General features: G+C 48.0%; 1 protein-coding gene across 7 annotated transcripts in view; it reads left to right on the top strand.

Annotated features, from left to right (window-relative positions):
• The window catches only part of pmepa1 (prostate transmembrane protein, androgen induced 1), a 52,915-nt gene that overhangs the window by 27,454 nt on the left and 1,704 nt on the right, over positions 1 to 23,757 (top strand). For 3 of the 7 annotated variants that reach the window (XM_086200333.1, XM_086200337.1, XM_086200334.1), the window contains 4 exons: positions 14,552 to 14,706; positions 16,351 to 16,404; positions 16,492 to 16,850; positions 17,365 to 23,757. The exon at positions 17,365 to 23,757 is cut by the window's right edge and continues 1,704 nt beyond it. In XM_086200333.1, the coding sequence (XP_086056459.1) occupies positions 14,552 to 14,706; positions 16,351 to 16,404; positions 16,492 to 16,850; positions 17,365 to 17,677 (881 nt within the window). In that variant the 3' untranslated portion in view covers positions 17,678 to 23,757. Of the gene's footprint in view, positions 1 to 11,558; positions 11,932 to 13,949; positions 14,156 to 14,215; positions 14,299 to 14,412; positions 14,432 to 14,551; positions 14,707 to 16,350; positions 16,405 to 16,491; positions 16,851 to 17,364 lie in introns of those variants that run through there. The other 4 variants (XM_086200336.1, XM_086200335.1, XM_086200338.1 and 1 more) reach the window with 4 other exon arrangements.

The raw sequence follows: 23,757 nt of genomic DNA, 5'->3' as shown, positions 1-23,757 counted from the left end.
AGTTGGAGACACATAATATAATCATGTATGATGATATATTGACAGATTTAACCTGAAAAGTTCCAATATCAATGCAATGTGAAGGAAAGGAGCGCCAGCATCAGGCTGCTGCAGGTGAACGCGTACGGTGCAGCACTTTTCTGACTGACTGAAACCTCACTAGCATGCGCTAACATCTGGCCTTTGTCTGCCTTGGAAAATCAGCATTCATACATTCCCTCTGCAGTCGTCACAGGTATTTAGCAGCTCCACCTTTGATCAGAACTGTTGTAAACATGAGTCTCGGGTAGACGTGCCAATTTATTTCTTCTTCTGATGCCTGCCAACAGACACAGAACGCACGTGTCACCTGTCCAGCGCAGTGTTGTTAAAGCAGACACACTGCTGACAATGCCTGCCAACTAGCTGCTAGCCGCCGTGCTGGCACACTCAGCAACCTGTACACAGGGTTGCCAGAGTGAGCGCGGTTGACGGCTTGGTTTTAGAGCACACAACCAAGGCTCTGATGTTGACATGAGCGCCAACTCACAAAGTACCGTGATAGAGGGATGATGAAGCTAAAAGGCTAGCTCGTCTGCTGGCAATAGAAGACGAGCGCACGTGTTGTCCTTCAAATGTCCGCTGCTTCTAGAACCCATTAGAACCATCTTCTAACACCAGCTGCCTCAGCCTGGTGGTGCGTCCACGAGCTGGAGTGAGCGTGAGCGACGGGTCTCCTTTGACCGGGATGCATCTCATGTGGCATGACCATGGACACGTTCTGGTCCTCCTCTCAGTCTGCTCTCATCGTATCGCACACCTCGAGAGGCTGTACAGTTTTGTCGGATTCATTTCAACGAAAGTTGCAATATTTACTTTTGAGCTGCTAAAAGTGGTGGAATCCAGAATGCATGTGTGTTTAAATCTGTAAACTGGCGGCGCACCCGACTGTTGAAAGATGAACTGAAACATCATTCATCGAGATGTACGAGGACTGCTTCATGGTTGTGATCCATCTGGTGACTGAGAGCGTTGATCTTGACCCACAGCCGTGGTGTTGGTGCTCAAATGTAGCTGCTAAAGGCTGGTGCTCGCCTGGGAAGCAGTAAACAAGGCTCTCCTTCCCCCATAAACATCCTCTTCCTCCTCATTTTGCTGCGGTCGTGATTTTGGAGAATCATCATGACGTTGTACAGGTGCACTCATTCTCTAGGTAGAGTCTCTCAGTTGGAGCTAAGAATGCTGCATGATGGGGCTTTAATGTGGAATTGATTTTTTTCCTTGATACGCAGACACAGACGGGGTCAGACAGAGTGTTCAGACATTGTTGTGTCTAGCTAGGTGTGGGGGGGGGGGTGTAGAACTGGCTGAGCTGGTTTGGGTTTGGCAGCAAAAACCCTGTTTGGACGAGGACAACATGTCTGGTTGGTGCGCGCTCGCACACACACACACACACACACACACACACCTGCAATTTCATCATAACAGGTGAGTCCTTGAATCGTTTTTTGCCGCCAACTCTGCTGCGATGCAGAACCTCACTGTTCAAAGTAAAAAAAACCTGATGTTTGTTTGTTTGTGTGTGTGTGTGTGTGTTTTTCTGTCACATTGTTGCCATAATGTGAAAGTTGTGAGTCGCTGTAACACTGTCAGCTACAACAGCGTTCTAGGAAGGTGCTACTCAAATATTGGCTGTGCGCTTTTAGGATGCAAAGTTCTGCACAAACGAATTCACGACACGGCCGGCCTGCAGCTTTTATTGGCCGCTCAGCTGATTTTAGAAGCGACAAACCCATTACACTAAATTACAGAGGCACAGTGAATTTCCTACCAAACCAAAGCTCCCCTCACAGCAGTTGTCAACTCATAAAAAGTCTGAATGCGTATAATTACAGCTGTAACAACTGGTGACATTGAACTGGGCAGCCACCAAACAACAACCTTTAGTCTAGACTCGTCTAGACAGTGTTTTATATAGAAAGTCCTGGCAAACTCAGAGCTGCAACAATACTTTTGTCAGTTGGCTGTACACTCTGCAGCAAACGGAAATACTGATTTGAAGTTGTCGTCTTTTTTTTTTTCTCTCAGAAAAAGGTCCGTGTAAGAGTGGAGAATGAATCAGTGTGAGGCCACAGCTGCTGATGGTCTTCATCAGTTATGAATCGATGCATTAAATTCGTAAGATGTCAGGGGAGGAAACGCTCCTCACTCTGTAGCAGCCGCGTCAACGCGTGACCACGACTCCTGCAAAGCCTTCCTGGCATGAACGGCCAAAAGGTCAGCCAGGGCTGATATTTAAGAAGTAATCGTCATGTGTGTCAGTCTTTTTTTACAAGTGCAAATGTCTCACTGATTCAGAGTCCTAGGATTGTAGCCTGTTGGATTAAGAAAAGAAGCGATTTCAAGGCATCATTTTGGACTCCAGAAACTTGTGGCGAGCACTTTTCCCAATTTTCTTGCCGCCTCATTGACAGAACGGTTCACTCTGATGATCATCTTCAGGTGGACGCTCATTGGTGACGGCGCTTTGACGAGGCAGCCTTGTTTTACATCTTATTACATGATATATTATATATTTTGTTGATCAAACAAAGAGAATCACTTTTCACTCGTGTTTTACAGTCATTAAGGATTTGTGAAGGTGTAGATATTTAAAAAATATAGACACATTTTTCTAAATATTTAAAGTTTATATTCTATTGTGTTCTTGTGTGTAATTGTTGCCTGTGGTCAGTGCATGGCTGCACACACAGCAGGCAACAAGCAACTTCCTGAACCAGCCTGATGCACTCAGAGCGAGCATGCATGCGCGACCCAGACTGTTAATAATTACTATTATGTCTCGTATCACACTGGAGCACAGCCATCACAAGCACACCGCTCACTCTCCCTCACTCTCTCCCTCACTCTCTCCCTCACACACACACACACACACACACAGAGTTCGTATGTGACCTGCCCTCTGCGACTCTGTCTGACTTCTCTTTCACATTAAAATGAACAGAGTGTGTGTTTGTCTGTGTGGGGCTGTGTGTGTGTTTCTGTGTGTGTGGCTGTGTGTGCATCGTGTGCACACGGGGGTGCGAGACGACAGGGGCAGTCTCGATCCTTCTGGCTAGAATTCTAATGAGCAACACACACACACACACACACACACACACACACACACACACACACACACACACCCTCTCAGAGCCAGACAAGCAGCTGATAATGAGGTTTGATTTTCATATGTTTCAGACAGAATGCTCTGCAGGTCAGCTAGTACACAGAGGTGTGTGTGTGTGTGTGTGTGTGTGTGTGAGTGTGAGTGATTTCTGGCTGTCTTGGAGGACTCTGGTTTTTTCCCGTTTTGAACAATCATATTGCTCCTTCACTTCATTGTGTGTCGTTTTCTTTTATCAATCTTTTATCTCCATTTGAAATTTTAAAAAAACAACAAAATTAAGTGGAATTCTGGCAATCGAACATCATTTGAATTTTAAATGATGTTCGATTGCCAGACTTCCACTTAATTTTGATTTTTTTTTTGTAAGCACTGTTGCAAATAACACACACATTTAAATTCTTGGACGTTGTAAAGTAACTGGCTGGTAGACGAGACCCCAAAGACAACCGGAGGCTCCGGTCATAAATATGTTGATGATTCCTTTCCTAATGGTAAAAAACTAAAAGTTATATTTTTTTGCCATTTCTTAAAATCTTCCTCCTTGTAGTGCTCATCCTGATGAGTTAGCAGTACGTAGTAGTCAGACATGGTATCATCGTAGTATTCAAGAAAAACAAAGTCAATATGGAGGTATTTTCAAGTGCCTTCAATGCTTCTAGTCAGCAGTTCATTACAGCCCAAGAGCTCCGTCGTGTCGCTGCTGGGAGAGTTATTAATGGAGGTGGGAGGTGTTTATGACCCATACTCGCTAGGAGAATTAGCATAACTAGCGTGCTAGGTGGTTTAGTGCGGGAGTTCCCTAGATTAGCAAACTAAGTTTAGACCAAGGCTCTACTTGCCTCTCTTCCACTGATCTACTCTATTTATTCCAGCCTGTTCTCGTCCAGTATGTCGGGGACGCGCACGTGACATCGCAGGAGGCACAGGGCACCGAGGAGCGTGAAGTTCTGACAGCCTGTCGGAGGACACGCGCTCCGTTGTGTGTTGCAGAGGCTCCTCCCTCCACTGATATCGTCATGTTTCTTGAAGCTGAACATTCAGAGTAACTGAGGAGGGATGAATTTGATGAATGGGCTTGATGTCGAGGGAAGGAAGAGGGGCACTGTGACCACGATCAGAGGCCGAGTAGCAACACAGGCCTCGCCACAGCGGCCAGCGCACAGGTGGAGGCGGGCGGTGTCGGTACCCCCCCCCCCCCCCCCCCGTCAAAATGATATGCTAGGGTGAGAATTCCTCCTGAAAGTACACGCATATCTGAGTACACACACATCTCAGTACACACATATCTCAGTACACACATATCTCAGTACACACATCTGAGTACACACACATATCTGAGTACACACACATCTGAGTACACACCCATCTCAGTACACACCCATCTCAGTACACACATATCTGAGTACACACCCATCTCAGTACACACCCATCTCAGTACACCCACATCTGAGTACACACCCATCTCAGTACACCCACATCTCAGTACACCCACATCTCAGTACACGCACATCTCAGTACACGCCCATCTCAGTACACCCCCATCTCAGTACACCCACATCTGAGTACACATCCATCTTAGTACACCCACATCTCAGTACACACATATCTCAGTACACCCCCATCTCAGTACACCCCCATCTCAGTACACCCACATCTCAGTACACACACATCTCAGTACACACCCATCTCAGTACACCCCCATCTCAGTACACCCATATCTGAGTACACATCCATCTCAGTACACACACATCTCAGTACACACATATCTGAGTACACATCCATCTCAGTACACACCCATCTCAGTACACACATATCTGAGTACACACCCATCTGAGTACACACCCATCTGAGTACACACCCATCTGAGTACACACCCATCTGAGTACACACCCATCTGAGTACACACCCATCTCAGTACACACACATCTCAGTACACACATATCTGAGTACACATCCATCTTAGTACACACACATCTCAGTACACACACATCTCAGTACACACACATCTGAGTACACACACATCTCAGTACACCCACATCTCAGTACACACACATCTCAGTACACACACATCTCAGTACACACACATCTGAGTACACACACATCTCAGTACACCCACATCTCAGTACACGCACATCTCAGTACACGCACATCTCAGTACACACACATCTCAGTACACCCCCATCTCAGTACACCCCCATCTCAGTACACACACATCTCAGTACACACACATCTCAGTACACACCCATCTCAGTACACACCCATCTCAGTACACACCCATCTCAGTACACACCCATCTCAGTACACACACATCTCAGTACACACACATCTCAGTACACCCACATCTGAGTACACACCCATCTCAGTACACCCACATCTCAGTACACCCACATCTCAGTACACACCCATCTCAGTACACCCACATCTGAGTACACATCCATCTGAGTACACACCCATCTCAGTACACCCACATCTGAGTACACATCCATCTCAGTACACACACATCTCAGTACACCCCCATCTCAGTACACCCACATCTGAGTACACCCCCATCTCAGTACACCCACATCTGAGTACACATCCATCTCAGTACACCCACATCTCAGTACACCCACATCTGAGTACACATCCATCTCAGTACACACACATCTCAGTACACCCACATCTCAGTACACACCCATCTCAGTACACACACATCTCAGTACACACACATCTCAGTACACACACATCTCAGTACACATCCATCTTAGTACACACACATCTCAGTACACACATATCTGAGTACACATCCATCTCAGTACACACACATCTCTGTACACATCCATCTCAGTACACACACATCTCAGTACACACACATCTCACTACACACATATCTGAGTACACATCCATCTCAGTACACAGCCATCTCAGTACACACACATCTCAGTACACACACATCTCAGTACACACACATCTCAGTACACATCCATCTCAGTACACACACATCTCAGTACACACACATCTCTGTATCTGCCAAAATAATCAAGATATGTTTAAATGAAAAGGACTTTTTCAAAGTCAAGACCAGTGATAATTGACCCACAAACACACACACACACACATCTCCATTTTCCCACTGTTGAAACCATCAGTGGGAGTTTTGTGGCCCAAAGTTCCCACACTTGTTGGCTGCACTATGACCGTGGCGTCCAAAGTCAATGGTTAGTGTGTGTGTGTGTGTGTGTGTCCCACCCCTCTGAACCCCCCATAGTCTTTCTCATGGAAATCAAATCAACAAACAAATTGTGTGCACCTATGACCCATAGTTCTCTTCTATGTCTCTCTCTCTCGCCTTCTCTCTCTCTCTCTCTGTCTCTCTCTCTCTCACACACACACATGCAAACACACTCACACGTAGACACACACAGCTGTCTGTGCTATTTCTGACTACCCAGACTGTCGAGTCATCCAAGGACTGAGGGTGGGAGGGGGGAGGTATTAAGAAGCTTCTCTCCCTTCCTGCCCTTTGCTGCTTTCCTTTTCACCCTATCCTCACATTCATCACTGACTTCTTTCTTTTTCTTTCCTCGTCTTCATCTCTTTCTGTTCTTTCATCACCAATTTCTACCCCCCCCCCCCTCCAAAAAAATATCCTTTGGCTGTTTTTCCATGACCTGGTATCAGCTCTACTCCTCTCCACTCAGACTGCCAGCTTGCTTTTGGTACCAGGACACTTGATTCCACTGCGCTTTTTTCACCCCCTTGGATGGCGTGAAGGTTGTCCATGTTGTTTTTGGTGGATCATCGTTTGGATAAAAAGAGTATCACAGAAATGCAAGTGATTTAACAGATAGAACCGACCAAAGCCCAACTTTTTTTGATGACTTTCTGTTTAATTTGAAGTTGTGTTTCTGAAGTCGTGAGACGCATCTGAAGACTCTTTCCCAGACCAACATGGTTCTCTGGAATGTTTCCTGTGTTCCAGACTCCCTTTAGAAAATCAAGGAATTTACTGCAGCAGTGGCCAACATCCAGAGCTGATGTGCAGCGGAGGCCGGCAGGTGAAGCGCTGGTGCTGTCAGCAGCACCTTCGCCTCCTGCCAGTGATCCGACTGCGGCCTGACGTGCGTCTGTGGTGGGCTGGTGCATGCTGGTATGTGGCTGCTTACCACAGCAGGGGTGGCGTTGTTGCATCCCAACATCACGCCAGCAGCCTTCGATTAGCCTCTGCGTCGGAAGCCCAGCTAGACAGTAAACCGTGGCTTGTGATGCTAATCTGATATGATGTGTGTGGCGTTCCTCATCGGTGCCATGCTTAGTTTAACCCATGGAGGTGGAGGAGGTGTGCAGGCCTGCCTGCTGTCAGAGTTCTCAGGATGGGGACCACAAAGAGCGCATGAGTGGCAAGAGCTTAAGCTAGTAAGTGAGGCTGCGCTAGCAAAACTCATGTGGAGCAGACCAAACACAAGAGGAGACAAAAGTTAGTGATTTCATGGAAGTCGTGAAATTCGTCCTGAGGAGCCACAGGAAGCACCGTGCTTTGCTTTCCTTCTTCCTCCCCCATCCCTCCCTCCTTCTTACCATATTTTCTTTCTCAGTCTCTCATTCCCTCTCCTACCCTTATATCACCGCCTGCTCCTCCCTCCCTCTGTCTGTTCCCTCTGAGCCATCTGACTCGGCAATGACCGCATGTGACCTTTAGCTGAATGCAAGAGGAGACTCGGCGAAGGAGGAGGCAGATAGACGGAGAGCAGGCAGCGGATGACAAATGAGCTAATTGCTTCAGATTAACCATGGAGTGTCTGCCTGCCTACAAGGCTCACAGCCTCCTCCTGTCTAGACAACACCAGGGAGGGGAGAGGGAAGGGGGAGGGAGGAACTCGGCAGTTTCCCTCTTGCAGAAGGATTGAGAAGTGAATGTATTTTAGTACTTTTTGTTATTTTCTGAAGTGGAGACCTTTGATAAATTGTAGCTTCAGTGTGGGGATATCATGTCAGATGAGGTCAGTTGTCTGCTAGAGCTTGAGTGTGTGTGTGTGGGGGGGGGGGGGGGTTGCACAGGTTAAATATCAGTTCTATGTTTCTAAGTCTGCAAACAAACGAACAGCAGAATCTATTTCTGTTTGTTCTGGTGCAGAGACTTTCACCCCAGAGTCTCGTAGTCCACTGCAGTAAACATAAAAGGATCCAAATGGAAGTATTTTGTGAAGTAATCAGGTCTTCTGGAGGTAGATTCTGGTTCTCTAAATGGGGCACCAGTCACTGACTGACAAACAAAGAATAATTACAATAAAACACTGCAGACATCAACAGACATCTCCCCACTATTAGAACATCCACACACCTCAACAGTGCACTCAGGAAAATGCGAGTATTAAATAATCAAATTAATACGTTTCACATGATACTAATAATGCCAATAATACCAGAAGAAGAAAGATTAGGAAAATCTGATTGTAACCAGCTTAGAGGGCATACTGCCACCTAGTGTTCTGGAGGTGGGCCCACCAAACCAAGCCTCCCCCTGTTTCTTTTTTTATTGTGTGTAAAGTCAGTGAGGCTCTCTGCCATTTGGCGCCACCACCGTGACTTCCTGCTACTGTGCAAGAGCAGTACCAGGAGGCTGTGAATTATACTGCAGTATTCTATTGTGTTTTACAGAAAGAACAGGCTGTGTATGCTTGTAGCGTGAAAATCTGAGTAAAGACGCAGCAAAGCCTGAGAGCCTTTGTTGTTGGATGCTGGATCACACGTACAAACAAGTTCCCCTGAAAGCCATTTCTGCAGAGTGAAGTTGGGATTGTGCTTCCTAGCGGAAGCATGTTGTGGCCTTAGGGATCCATCTGCACAGCACACTTGGTTGACAGTGTAGGACTACTTTTGTCATGCTAAAAATGCTCCGGAAAAAGGGATAGGAGAAAGAATAAGTAGAGGGAGAAAGAGGACAGGAAGGAAAAAGAGAAGGATGAAGATGGCATTTAAGGAACACATGAGAACGTGGAAATGGAAATTTTAAAAAAAAGACAAACCCACTGCACCAAAACATGTGCCTCTGCTTGGCTGACACGGAAACACTTGTGAAACAAAAATATTATGTAATCGTGTTACACCTTCTCTCGGAAATCTGGATGGAAACATAACATGAGAGATTTTCCTCTCAGTACGCAGAATGGAAGAAGTGAAGAGAGGTACAGAGCAGAGAACGGAGGATCTGAAGGATGAGAGATGAAACACAAGTAGAGAGCATGGAAAAGGAGAGTAAGGAGGTGGGAAGTCCGCTGACCGACCTGCTGACCTCTCCGTTCGGGAGTTCTACTGCAGGCTGGCTGACATGCACAGTCAGCTGGTTTGGTAGAATGTGTTTTGTTGACTAGCAGCTATTTCACTTTCTGTTGTGACTGCTAAAAACGCTGGAAACACCTTGTAATGGACGAGGGGATTCGACCAAAAACCCTCTCAATATGCAGCTGAGAAATCCATGCAAGTCAAACTTGCTCCTGATGTTTCCCTGCTGTCCAATTGGAGCATCAGACCCTATGAGAGCCGGCAGGTACGGTTCATCGCGTGGAAGAACGGTATTCTTTTTTACTACATTAATATGACGTGCATCAAGATGCGTAAGTCCACAAACAGGCGAGCAAGGTCACGCCGCTGTAGAAGCCCGCCGTGAGATGCGTATTCACTGCGGGCTGCTGTTCCTCAACCTGAGTCACATCAGCATCAGCGGCGCATCAGCGGACGCTAAAATCAGAAGAAAAGCACAGATTCTGAAAATCAAAGTGCAGGATGATGTTTCCATGGACGTGATCAAATCCAGCCCTCCCTCCCAGGACGTGAGGAAAGCCGGGCAGAGGGCGTCAGCTGAGACCTGCAGCAGCCCAATGAGCTGAAGAACGGAACCTGGTTTACCGCCGGTTCTATTTGCAAGCGCGTCGTTGCATCCTTGGCTTGGCCCCGCCCACAGTGACTATGATTGGCTTATAGGAATTCAAACAAGCCAGAGAGTTTATTTTTCCACCACGGAGGGACGTCTTTGTGTGAGGTCACCCACCCTTGCCTCTCAACAAAGGCTTACAGGTAGCAGTTTGAAGACGCGTGATGAAAGGACAGAAACAAGCCACTGCAGGTTGGTGGTACCAAAAGGTGCAAAGGCGTTTGTCTGTTCTGGGCTACTGTAGATGCAAGATGGCGGCTCTGCAGAAGAGGCCCCGCTCCCGTGTGGGGACCAGAGTTTGAATGGATTGACAGGAGGGAGAGAGAAAGAAAGGAGGGGAAGGGAAAAAAGAGTGGTGCGAGTGTTTTGGCTGAAAGTCTGATATCAGCAGCAGCTGATGAAACAGAGAGACAGACAAGCTGTCAACAGGCAGCGTGCCCACACACACACACACACACACACACACACCGTGGCAATCTGGGTGCCTTCACACAGATGGTGAGACTGGCGGTGCAGTTTGTTCAAGTCTTCCTAGACAGTTTGTGACATCACAAACGATCATTTTGACTGATAATGCAAGAGGATTCACAATTTCAGGAGGAATCAGCATCGTTGTGTCATTATTGCCATTTTAATGGAATTCAAATCATTGAAATGATGACGTCGTTGTTGGCGCTGGCGGGCTGGGGTCTCTGCAGTGCTGGGGTCTCTGCAGTGCTGGGGTCTCTGCAGTGCTCGGGTCTCTGCAGTGCTCGGGTCTCTGCAGTGCTCGGGTCTCTGCAGGGCTCCATTTACAACGGCGCTCTGAAATATCGTTGGCCTCCAGCAAACTTGATCCCCCTGTTGTCGTCCTGTCCCTTCGGCCATAATTCAGCTCCACTCTGGAGTCAAAACAAGTTTCCCAAAAACATTCAGACAAACTTCACCGTGCGAGTACAGCGCTTCCTTTTCTAACAGTTCTTCTGAAATACGTCAGCGTCGCTCCACCAGGAAGCTCTGTCCAAACTGTCCTGCCAGAAATTGATGGATGATTGAACCTCCAGTGACCTCTGTGTCCTACTTTAAGTCCTTCCTTTCAGTTCAGTTTAATCAAATGAAATGACCACGGATGAATTAACTCTTCTTTTTTATTTTTTTTTTAGAAATAGTCTTTTGACACCCGTCCAGCTTTTAGGTGTCTCACCTTCCTGCAACTTCAAATATCAGTCAGCCAGGATGGGAAATGTTTTGGGATGGGAAATTCTGAGGTTGGGGTTCCTTGTGCTGCTCCAGTTTGGAGTTCTCATTGACTTTCGTCTCCTGCCATGGAGCTCCGTCCGTCTCATCATTATTCCGTCCGTCTCTCTCGCTCTGACCCATCTGTCTCTCCCAGACGCTCCCACCACTCACCATCTTTCTCTCGGTCTCCTTCCCTCACACCCCTCCTCCCTCGCATTGACCCCTTTTGTTCGCAGCTATTTGGTGGTGGGGGTGGTGATGGTGGTGGGGACGAGGGGGGGGGGTCTGGTCAGCTGTTTCCTCAATGTGCGTCTGGACAGTGTGAGAATGTGTGTGAGAAAAAAGAGGAGACAAAGGTTGGTCAAGTCTCAGAGTGTGTGTGTCAGCCGGTGAGGACACACACAGTGTCGGAGCGTCCACAGGAAATGTAGTCTGGAGTTCCACTCGACTGGGAAGTTTTGTTCTTTTACATTTTTTTTGTTCTGTTTTGTTGTTGTTTTTTTAGTTTTAAGTTCTTTAACCACGTTTTTAAAAGTTAAACTCAGGGAATACAAAACTTTTTTTGTCGGAGCAAAGATCGCGCAGAGCTTGAAGACTATGCAGCCTCCGTCAGGGAGTCACAACCATGACAACTGTGTTCAGACGCAACTGTGCGGTGAGTGTCCCGCTCCCACGCTAGCCGCTGCTAACCTGCTGCAGCCAGCTTGCATTTTAAGAACTGGACAACTGAAACATTCAGCCACTTTCATTGAGAACTTTATCAAGCAAACATGTTGAAAATGCTCCTGTCTCAACTTTTGAATTATGAGGATGTGCAGCGTCACATCATGTGTGCGGTCACCTGAAACATCAAAAAACAAACTAAGAACTCAAGCAAGCTGTCAATAAATACAGAAGTGTGACGTTTAGATTAACAATGTTCTGATTGGGGTTTGATTTTCATGAGTCAGGTTTGAGTTAGCATGAATGCGTCGTCGTGTCAGCAGTCCAGAGACCATGGAGGCTTGTTCTGCACTCGCCAACTCAAACGGGTAAGAAGCTTGGCCGAGCGGCTCCAACCGGCCACCAGGCTGCATTCAGAGGTGTCCCCTGTGTCATGACGCAGCAGCCATGGATGCTAACTGCGGGTCAAAGGGTGGCGCTGTTTCACGCTGGGTGCACTCTTCACCAAAGTTGTGAATCCTGACTTTGGACAGTACAAATAAAACTGACTTGATATTTGAAGAGAAAGGTGACTAAAAGCTTCAAGCTTCAAAATTGGTGCTTAATGACCATAAAGTCATAGATTCGGGTCACCGCCACATTGTTGGTTCCTCTGCTCTGAACCCAGGGTCGGGCTCAAGGGCCCCTGATCAGGCGGGAGCGTATTTGCTGTCTTTACTTCGCTCGATGTCTGTTTACATCACCACATTCACGTTAGAATGGAAAATTATCCGTCCATGCTCTTGCAGGATAGGCAGCCATGAATCCTGAAAGCTGGAATTAAATTGATGTCGTTTAAACTCACGTTCGCTCATTCGCCACGGAGCTGGTTTTCTGATTCAGTTGTGCAGAATCCAATGGAGCAGATCCAGCAGTCCCATTGGCTGGTAGAGGAACCTTTGAGGTGACTACTTCCTGCTGGTCTACGAACACGAGTCATCATGCGGTGCTCTGTTGGTGTTGTCACCTACGTTTCCAGCTCTGATGGAGGCGGGATCAGACCGATGCCAATACGACACACAGCTTGAGTCTCGAGGGGGATCCCTCTGGATCCTGGCTCCTGGTCTCTGGGGTCACTGAGATCTGTTTGGGCGGCGTGCTACTGGTTTGTGAACTCCCGTTCAGTGTCAGCGGTGGACTTGTGTTGCGGTTGTATTGATTGTGGCGTTTGGGTGCTGGTCATCAGGACCGGTGTGTGACAGGGTTGTGTTCAGCTTGTGTGTGAACCGGACTGTGGTGCTCACAGATTTGCTGAGAACGTGGTTTTCATTCAAGACGAGGAGAAACTTATCAGAGTCACATGACTCGTTCTCCATGTGTCTTTGTGGTTTATAATCTTTGAACTGGTCTGAGGAACTTAACAGGAGTGTGAGAACGGCCGTGAACTGCCTCAATGGTGTGTGTGTGTGTGTGTGTGTGTCTGTGTGTGTGTGTGTGTCTGTGTCCCGCCTGCTTCTTTATGGTCTTGTGTCTGACTTGGCTCTGACCTCTGCCTGCCCCCAGTGAAAATACGTGTGAGAGAAATGCTGTGTGTGTGTGTGTGTGTGTGTGTGTGTGTGTGTGTGTGTGTGTGTGTGTGTTGGTAACAGGGGGGTGGGGTGTTAGAGCAGACTGTTTCTAAACAAAGCTGGTCCTGTCTGTCTCGTCTAGTCGAGTCGAGTCTAGTGTGTGTGTGTGTGTGTGTGTGTGTGTGTGTGTGTGTGTGTGTGTGTGTTGACACCATGACCTCAGAATGTCAGAACAGTTTTCCCTCCCCCTCCGAGTCACCAGTCGATCCATGACCTGGAAGTGCTGCGCCCTCCTCCTGCTGAAGAGTGACGGTGAACCTTAAATCAGGCAACTTCCAAACGGCGCGTGAGCTTCAGGAGTTCGTCCTTCATGGAGGCTCCTGTCTTTACCGCCAGGCTGCTGCTTTCATCGGAAGTCTCTTATTTTTCAAGAGGTCGATTCCCTGCTGCTCTTCCAGTGAGAAGTTTTGCTGGCCCTTTGTTTTACGTGTTCATATAAAAGAAGAAGTGAAATCACGGCGACGTGGTCACAGCTGGCTGACATTTTGCAGCGTAAATGATCATCATCACGACTTATTTTACAAATTTAAATTCAAATGTGGAAAAATGTGCGAATCCAAGGAAGTGGGAAAATGTCCACAGATGGTACCAAAGCAACTGAAGTTCCAGGTCAGCTCACGCTTTTGTCACTATTTAATTTGTATCACTTTCCTTTCATTTTCCATTCCCTCGTTTAAATGTGAGCGTTTAGTGGTTCGTTCGTGCCGTGAAGTAAAGGACCAGGAACCCTGTCGCCACACTCAAGTAAATCAGTCAGCCTCTGTTTCTTTGTACAGGACAAGACGCTGGAGTCATGATTGTGCTTGTAACCGTCTTACAACATGAAGTTAATTTCCCCGGTGGCCACGGCAGAATGAGTCATGAGGTGGAACAGAGTTTTCTGATGTAATAATAGGTTCATATTCCAGTTGGACGACTAAAAGGAATGTTCGACTCAGGGATCCTCCGTGTTGCTCCCTGTGCTCACGTGACCTGACCTCCACCTTTGTGTTTGTGCTGTTGCAGCCCAGCTGGAGTTCGTCCAGATCCTGGTGATTGTGGTGGTGATGATGGTGATGGTGGTGGTCATCACCTGCCTGCTCAACCACTACCGCCTGTCGGCACGCTCGCTCCTCTCCAGACACGCCAACTCTCGCAGGAGACACCTGCCGCTGGCCAACGTAAGGCAAACACCACACTCACGCTGGCGCTGCTGCCATGTCTCCCCTGCTGTACACTGTTGGTGGATTTACCCAGAATTCTCTCATCACCGTGTGACTCCTGATGATTCCTCCTCTGGCTGCACATCTGGATCACAGCCTCTCCCTGTCTGGGAAGTTCCAGCTGGGATTGGAGGCTCTTTGGCCTCAAGCTTGATAGCTGTTAGGATGGACAGAATCTCCTGGCTCTGTAACTACAGTACTGGGACAAACACATACTACAGTATATGTACTGTGACCTTAACAGTACTGGGACTACAGTACTGTGTATGTCCCAGTACTGTAGTTAACAGAGCGTGTTTTCTTATCTTGGAGATGTGCAGGATGTGTTGCCATGTGTTGAGTTTTCAGGTCGGCCATTAAGAATCTCAAATTGGATCAATTAAATTGACATCTCAAATATTATAGAAAGTTAAAACATACGTAAAATGTTATGTCTGTTTTTTTTAACCATTTCCTTTATTCTCCTAAATTTTTAAATGAGCTGTGCTCAGTGAGGAGATTCCTCAATGAAAGAAGGATTCTGAGGAAAGTTTGAAGACTGCTAGAGACTGGTGATTAAACAAGGCTGTGGGCTAATGCTAACACACACACACACACACACACACACACGTACGTACACTGACTTATACCTGAGGCTTCCATAAACATATGACTTCACTTGTGCTCCCTGAATCACTGGTGTGTGTGTGTGTGTGTGTCTCCCGTCTGCATGTCGGATATGACTGAAGGATGAAGCATAGACACACACACACACACACACACACACACAGCTCCTGATAGGCTCAGGGGAGTCATTGTCCTAGTTAATTTGGATTAACAGACAGACACACAACACAAATACAGACGGACAGAGAGGCTGTCACCAGAAACTGAACGCACACCAAAAAAAGAAAGAAAAGCAGACTTCCGTGCGGACCTTTTACAGAGGACCTGCGCTTGTTTGCCTCCAATGAAACCGTAAACCAAAAGGTCCCTGATCAAGTCGGGTCAATGCAGGCAGTAAAAGACTCAACGTTCTCAACACTGAAGACAAAATCACAAACACGCGATGAGTGGACCGAATGGTGAATTGTGAAATCTGTAGAATTCAATGTCTCAAGATGACGACCGAGGGACTTGAAGCTGAAGCTTTTAGGAAATAACATTTAAAACTGTGGCAGCGCCACGCGAAGCCAGCAGCTCGCTCCTGTCATGCTAATGAAACCATCAGGTCTGGACCTGTCAGCGACACGCTGATCAAATGTACCTGAGGAAAGTGAACCAGCGTCCCTTTTCTCCCCCTGCTCTGCCCACCCCTCCCCCTGGGAGCTTTTGCCTAAAACAGAGAGTATCAATGTCTGTTGTGCACCAGTGGAGCCCTCTAGTGGAGGAATACTTCAAGGTATTAAAAGCATCAGAGGGTCGTGTCTCATGTTCATACAAGTGGACAGTCGTATGATACTGGTCAGACTGACATGTAAACTCTTTTAGTTCTGTCTACAGTTTGAACACAGCATCGGAATATAGCACACACGCACACACACACACACACACACACATGCTCACGGTAACTGAGGGGAGTGGCTAAGGAGAAGTTGTAAAGGGGTGTGTTGTGTCTCTCAGGAGGGGGGTCTCTGGTGCTCTGACGGTGCAGGAACAAGCGGCGCTCTCAACGAGGTGAGTTCTGTGACATCGAAACTCCAAAGACTTCCGTCCTTTCCTGCCTGGTGACACAGGAGTAACAGGTTGTCCGTCCTCACACAGCACCAGGTGTACAACCCGCGGCCCCCAGACAGAGGGGGCCCCTCCTCCTACCTGCAGCGGGACCCTCAGCACGCCTCGTCCCAGCCACCTCTTCAGTCGCAGCGCTTCCAGCACACGTACGCCCCGGGTCGCTTCCAGCCCACGTATCCCTACTTACCCCAGAGCCTCATCGATCTCCCCCCCACCATCTCCCTCTCAGATGGGGAGGAGCCCCCGCCATACCAGGGCCCGTGCACCCTGCAGCTCAGAGACCCAGAGCAACAGATGGAGCTGAACCGCGAGTCGGTCAGAGCCCCGCCGAACCGAACTGTGTTCGACTCCCACCCCCTTGACCCCTCCAACTCCTGCCTGCAGGCCAGGTAACCACACGTGCATTGTTTGCTTACTTCTCGCTTCCTGTGGAGTGGAACTCTGAACACCTCATGTCCTCACTCAGAGGGTCTGTAAATCTCTTGATTCACAGAAACCTCGGCGACCTGTGGTGTGTTTGTGAGACTCCTCCCTCGCTAACACAGCGAACCGTCAGATGTCCACCACAGGTCTGGTGTAGCCTGTAGCTAAGCTGGGAAAGGACCACCTCCTTCCTGAAAACCAAACTCTGCTCCTGCCTGAGTGTTTCTTCTCGTTTCAGCTGACGAACGCTGACGTATCAGTGACAGCAAAATGACGTTGTTGCTGCAGACACGATACACAGTCTGAGCGCCAGTTCTTGTTCTTTATATTGACGAGCATTGTGGCTATGAATGAACGTTCTGACCGATCAAAGCTAATTAGAGCATTAGCAACCCCCAGCTTACAAGACAGATGAGGTCCGCTGGGCCTGGATTCTGGACCAGTCGCTCATTTCTTCTTCTTCTTTTTATTTTTCTGCAGTCTGCAGGCTCCTCCTCCAAGCGTCCACACAGGCATCAGTGTGTTGGAGGCGCAGGAGGCCTTGGCCCGGCACCACAAGCAGAGCTCTCGAGTAGAAGGAGCCCCCCCCACCTACAGCGAGGTGATCGGGCACTACTACCACCCGTCGTCTCTGACGACCGGCCACAACCATCGGACACTATCGACCTCACAGACGCCACCGTCCTCATTGATACACGGCCTCCTCCGGCTTCCATCACAGCAGCCAGGAAGTGTGGACAACAGGAATGTGAGAAATTCAAAGGAGAAATCTCAGAAGCCCCAGCAGATGTGACAGGACTGCTTCCTCATTCCTCGCCATCTGGAAAACCACAAGTATATCTGCTACCCACACGGGAGCTGGTTTAAGATGAGGGGTGAGTCACGCTAGTTGTAGATGCAGCTGACTTGTGGTCAGTTCCCCCCCCCCACACACACACACACACTCATAGTTCAGGCTAGGAGCAGGAAGCAGCAGGCTTCTCGGAAGTTAAGAACCCCCAGAAACCACCTCATTCCTGTCCAGCATGGTTGCGAGAGAACATCGGGTACTTCCTCTTCCCCAGCTTCCTACTTCCTGTCTGAGGAGCACATCAGATGAACAGATGATGATGTCGAGAGGAGGGGCAGAGGGTGGAAAGGAAGGGTGGATCCAGAAGCCTCCTCCTTCCCTTCCCCACTCCACCTCGTCCCCCTCTATCAGACTGATCTTACAACTCGTCTTCGTTGGTTATAAATATTTACTTGTTCTGTTTGTTTCTATAGATCTTTTTGTTTGTTTGTCTTTTTCACGCTTACAAAAATTCCCAGGCAAATGGCGAAATGTTGCAATCCTCTTGGTTCTTCAGGCTTGGTTTTGTTTCCTAGATAATCCCCCTCGCTGCTTCGATTCCTCATAGTTCTGTTTCATGACTGCACAGTCCGACGGCGGCGGCGGCGACTCCTGCGCCAGGCTTTAGCTGCATCACTGGGACGTGTTAGCATGCTAGAAAGAGTGTAGATGTAGTCTGTGACATGTTTAGCTAGCGTACCAGTTGTAGCACAGTGCGAAACGTCCTCAAGCTAAAAGCTCTGCCTTAATATTGACCAACCGATGCAGGAGTTGCTGGTTTTTTTAGTTTCTTAAATTGTTTTCTAAAGAAGGTTTGCACAAAATTCAAGACTGTTCACCACAGAAAAAGAGAAACTCTGCAATATGATTGAGAAGAGAGAAATAAGTGGTATTTTTCTAAACTTTGAGTCTAATCAGTAACCTTTTTGTTTGTATGTTGTTTATTTGTAGAAAAAGGAAACAAACATGAATAATCTGTTGGGGTGCCAACTTTCACATCGAACATTTTGCTACATACATGGTGGCTTGTATTACATATCAAGTATATATATGAACACCCATGTATGCAAGCCGGGAGTAAAAGCACGAATTTAGAGTTATTTATATGCTGAAAAGAATTGCACTATTTTTTAGTATGCGCAGATGGAACGTGTGAGAGAGACTTTGGTTCTGAGGGAGCTCTGTCTGTTCGGCCTCACCCAGAGAAACCACAGCCACACAGCCTCCCCAGAGGGCGGGACCCAGCTCGGTGCACAGCAGCCGCTACCACGGCTACATATCATAGAGGGATTCTGACGCCGGCTCCGTGGACCGATGGCTACTGCACCGTAGGGCGCCGCAGGGGTGACTTGTGTTTGCAGTCCAACAGATAGTTAGCGTCTCCGTGGCGTCCCTCGGCCAAACCCGATGGAGTCGTTACATTTAATTTTGGATGATTGCAGGAAATAAGATCTGTGGCAAACTTAAGTCCAAACTTGCACTTCTTCTCAGCATGTTGACGTTTTAACGCCCGCAACGGACGACCTTTGTAGTCTCCTTTATATACTTGTTAGCAACTCAAGTTCCTAAGACGCCTAAAAGCTTTGAGAATGTGGCGTGTGCTGATGTCCTGTGACAGAACGTGACAACACCTTCAGCTGGTGTTTACCACAGACCTTATCTCAGGTACTTCACCAAAAACTCGGTGACTTTGAGACGAGGGAATCCTTCACCAACGCTAACCTCTTCCTGGGTTTTCGGACTCACTCCTGCGCGGCTCTAGACATACAAAGTAAATCCTGTGTTTATGCAAATATCCCTGCCTGGGAGCCAACCGCCAGTCAGCCTCCTGCCTGCAGGCCCAATCAGAAACGCCTCTGGTAGCTCTTTGGATCATCCTGTTGGCTCCGTTATCCGCCGGTCCCAAAGCAGGCTGTCACTACCTCCACCAAACAAGTCAAGCACAGTTTGTTAATCACACTTTGTCACATTGAACACACGTCTGACCTAATCAAGATGCTGTGTGATGTAACAGTAGGTAGGAAGTAGCGGAGTTCATGTGTTTTATTTTGTTGGAGCGTCGAAATATTTATCACAGAGAAAAAAAAGATGGCGAACTGGTGACATCTTGCGTCCCCTTTGTAGTGCACGACTCAGGAAGGAAGCCAGGTCGCCTTACAGGCCCTAAATGTGTGATAGAGGGGCTGTGCACCGCTGTGGCCACACACACACACACACACACACACACACACACACTTTTGAACGTTCCACACCCTCTGCTAGGTTCCCCTCTCGCAGGCATCTCTGAGCACTTTACTGCACCAGGAAGGAGACTACAATCCTCAGCCAGCGCCGGCCTCCACTCACTGCCCTGCGATACGACCTCCATGTCCCACATGAGCGTTTCCACACTTTTAAAGTTTGACGAGAGTTCCAATTGTTTGTCCCTTCAAAGGAAGATCCCAGCCCGACTCCCTGGAGCCGTCATTTATGATTCTGGACTCTGTAGGAGTCACGACTCACATGGGTGTCGGCACTTGTGCGTGTTTATGTCACAAAAGAAGCCCAAGTCCTTTCATGTCAGTTATAAAGTCAAGTCAAATATTGGGAACCATTTTTTCAACATCAGAATCGGTCCAGGCAGAGGAGACGTGCCCAGCCAGTTTCCTGTGCAGGGTCCATACTGAACCTTCCTCTTCTCACCCAGGATTTTGGAACTCTTTGTCTCGCAACTTGACGTGTTGTTGCAAACGAGACACACTGAAGTGTTGAAAAGTGGCACGAGTGTCAACAGCAACTCGTCGCGTTTCATCTCGTTAAAAGTGTGGAAATAAATCCTCCATTTCAGGATTTAGGTTCCTGCAGAGAAAAAAGAGTACAGAATCTCTGATTTTTAGCTTTCTCTTCAGGATAAGTTGCTGCTTTTCCAGCGTGACCCACATGTACCTCAGGCCCTAACAAATCTAGCGCCCTCTAGTGTCCAGTCTTTATGCAACAGCGCCCTCCGCAGGGACTGAACCAAACCGCAGCCAAAACGAAAGGCCAAAAAGTCCTTTTTATACTTGAATTGTTCTTCAAATGACTCACAGATGTTGAAGGCTGGATGAACACAACAAATATGGAGACCTGCGGTGACAAGGACATGTAATTAGTGATACATTTGTCTGTAAACATTTACAATAAAACATTTTTCAAGACATTCCTGACCTCTCCCATCATCCAGAGGCCTGAAATGTTTCTTTGACTTCGGACTTTAAATGAGACGTAAATACATTCAAATAGTAGTAGAAAGAGAAGTACGGGACAACCCTCATTACGTTAGATTTTTGCATCTTTGAAAGCTGTGGAACCATCTTTCTAATTCCCAGTTTGACGTTTGAGAACTTCAAGATCTTCAGAAATATAGAAATCCAGGCTCCGCCCCTTCTTGTTGTTGGGAAACCTTCCTTTAACATCTGGGAGACAAAAACGTGTCAAATCGTCAAAAGTCGTTTCTGTAGGATCCCCTCAGTCTCCTGTGCTGCGTCGTTGGCGTTTGAAATCCAGCACAGGAAGAAAATCAAATCCTAATTTGAAGAATTAAATCTCTGAATCCAAAGCGGCCAGAGGAGCGATGATCAGATCAGTGAAGGTACGATCACCTTTGACCCTGTCACGAGATTGTCAGCCTGGTCCCACCACAAGTTCCACTAACTTATTGACCTCCTCCCTTCATCGTTCTAAAACTTGTGTTGGACCAGGCTCTCTTGCGGTTTGGTTCCCTGCGTGAGAAGGTTCGCAGCGGGTATGAGAAGTCTGGATGGCTCTGATCAGGGCGTCCCTCCAGAAACCAACGAAGAGGCTGTAGTGTTCACGAGGACTGAAGGAGTGGAGGATCAATCTCTTGCTTCAGGGAAACCTGCGCTGGCTGACCACACCATGACAGACCGCGGGGGGGGGGGCTCCTGTCGAGGCCAGCAGTGGTACCACCAACAGCCTTCATTTCTTATGTCTTTACTGTCACTCTCAAACTTTGAGGTGAATTTTGAGCTCTCAGTCCAGATCAGCTGTTTCAGGAGAGTCCAAATCCACAATCCCTGATGAGACCAGTTCAGGGGTGAAGTGTTCCCTCTGCTGCAGTGGAGCGTCACCGGTCCGGTTCAGACCGCATCACAAGTCTGTGAGCTCGCGCTCAGATCCAGCTGGTCCCGTCTCACAAACTTGTTCCCCATGTAGTCAAACACCTGCATTATTTCAGATGGCAGCATTTGAAGCAGCTGTCAGTTGGAGGCCGAAAGCTTCCGTCTGCTCCTCCGCGTGTCCCTGGACGACCGAACCACTCAAGACGTTGAACGCGCTCGTAACGCTCGCCAATTATTGATCCTGAATTAATCCTCGGCTGAGGACGGAGCTTAACGCAGGTCTGAACGAGGCCGTAGATGAAAGACGAAACCTAAACCTGCACGCTGGGATCAGGACAAAGTGTTGGCTGATTCCCCCGTGTTTCCCTCTGACTCTACCAGTCTGGGAGGACCTGCATTCAAACTCACTCATGCACTCGTAGTCCCACATTCTGAAAACACATGCAAACATTGTTGTGAGACAAAGTTGCATGTGTGTTTGTTTCCAAGCCTCCATATCACACACGAGCGTCTATAGACGCTGGCATTGATCATCACACACGTCAAATGGTCGTCCTGCAGCTCCGCCCCACGCGACCTCTGACCTTCACTGCAGGAGCTCTCAAAGAGCTTAAGACAGAGGGTTGTGGATTACGACTCAGATTTGACAGTTAAGAGCTACAAAGGAGAGTTTGAGACCTCTTTGAACGCTGCGTGTGATTCTTGCACCCAGAGAAAACTGAGAGTGGTCTTCACCGTCTGAGGAGTGAATATTTGGTATTCGGATTTGTGTGTGGCAGTAATAATCTGTTTGACCTTCACACACACACGCACACGCTGTAGCTGTCCGTCAGCGTGTTAGCTCTCACCGCTGGTGAGTGAGTGCTGTTCATGTACGCTGACGTGCCTGGGAAAGACTTGCAGCCGTCTAGACCAAAACTAAACACAGCAGCTGAAAGCAGACTAAACAAACTGACCTCAGACGCTCCACACACACAGGTGCTCCCTCATTCACACACACACACACACACACACTCTCCTATTGTGGACCACACAAGATAGCAACATTGAACACACCTGGTTGGCCTCCAGCGTAGCCCCTCCCCCTCCTGTCTGAACCAGCTCTTCCTGTTCCCTAGAGATGCCTGCCGTCCAATGACAGAGCTCCCTTCAGACTGGCCTGGCTGCCATTGGCCGGTCGGGTCTCTCTGGAAACGTTCCTCGTTGATTATTGTTGCTATGTCGTACAAGTGTGCCTGCCTGTGCTGAGACGGGCGAAATGTGAGTTTGGGCTGTCAATCATCCCAGGACACGCCTCTTTACTGTCTCAGATGATGTTGATGATGATGAGATTGATGATGATGAAGATGTTTTTGATCGTGATGCCGCAGAGAGCGTTGCAATACACCTACTATTTGCCTTTTTGATAATATTAGTCATATTTTAACGTAGTGTTAAGTTTTTATTGTTGACATTGTTTTTTCACTTGAGAAGATAAAAAAGATCATTTTACTTCAGTCCCACAAGTTTCTTTTTCCTTTTGTAACTTTGAGTGTAAAACTACCTAAGACACACACTCGAGCTGCAGTTCACCGGAGGACGGCGTGTAAATACTAGACGATGTACTCCTGCTGTTAAGTGCCCTTTCCAGTCTAAAGTGTGCTTGTTAGCGTGCAGCTGTCTGAGGAGCGAGGGAACGCCTCGCCGCACTCCTGCTCTCCCTCCGTGACACATCCACGCCTGCTTTTCTTTTGTTTGTTTCACATTTTGTTTGTGCACTTAAGAGTTCAAGCATCTCTCGTATGTACAAGTGAACATCAAGTCCTCGTCCCCGAACTGTCGCGTCTCCTCCTCGCCTGACCCAGCGTCTACACGTGTGCCTTCTGGTGTCGGAGCGAGACTTTGTACGTACGCCGATCTCGTTGCAGGGTGACGAAGCCCTGGAATCCTCGTTTATTGTTGCCT

The sequence above is a fragment of the Aulostomus chinensis genome, chromosome 3 (assembly GCF_037954235.1).
Source record: "Aulostomus chinensis isolate RoL2024-O1b breed Wild chromosome 3, RoL_Achi_v1.0, whole genome shotgun sequence".
NCBI classification, from domain to species: domain Eukaryota; kingdom Metazoa; phylum Chordata; class Actinopteri; order Syngnathiformes; family Aulostomidae; genus Aulostomus; species Aulostomus chinensis.
The sequence above is the reverse complement of the archived record's forward strand: the minus strand, read 5'-3'. Positions and strand labels throughout refer to the sequence as shown.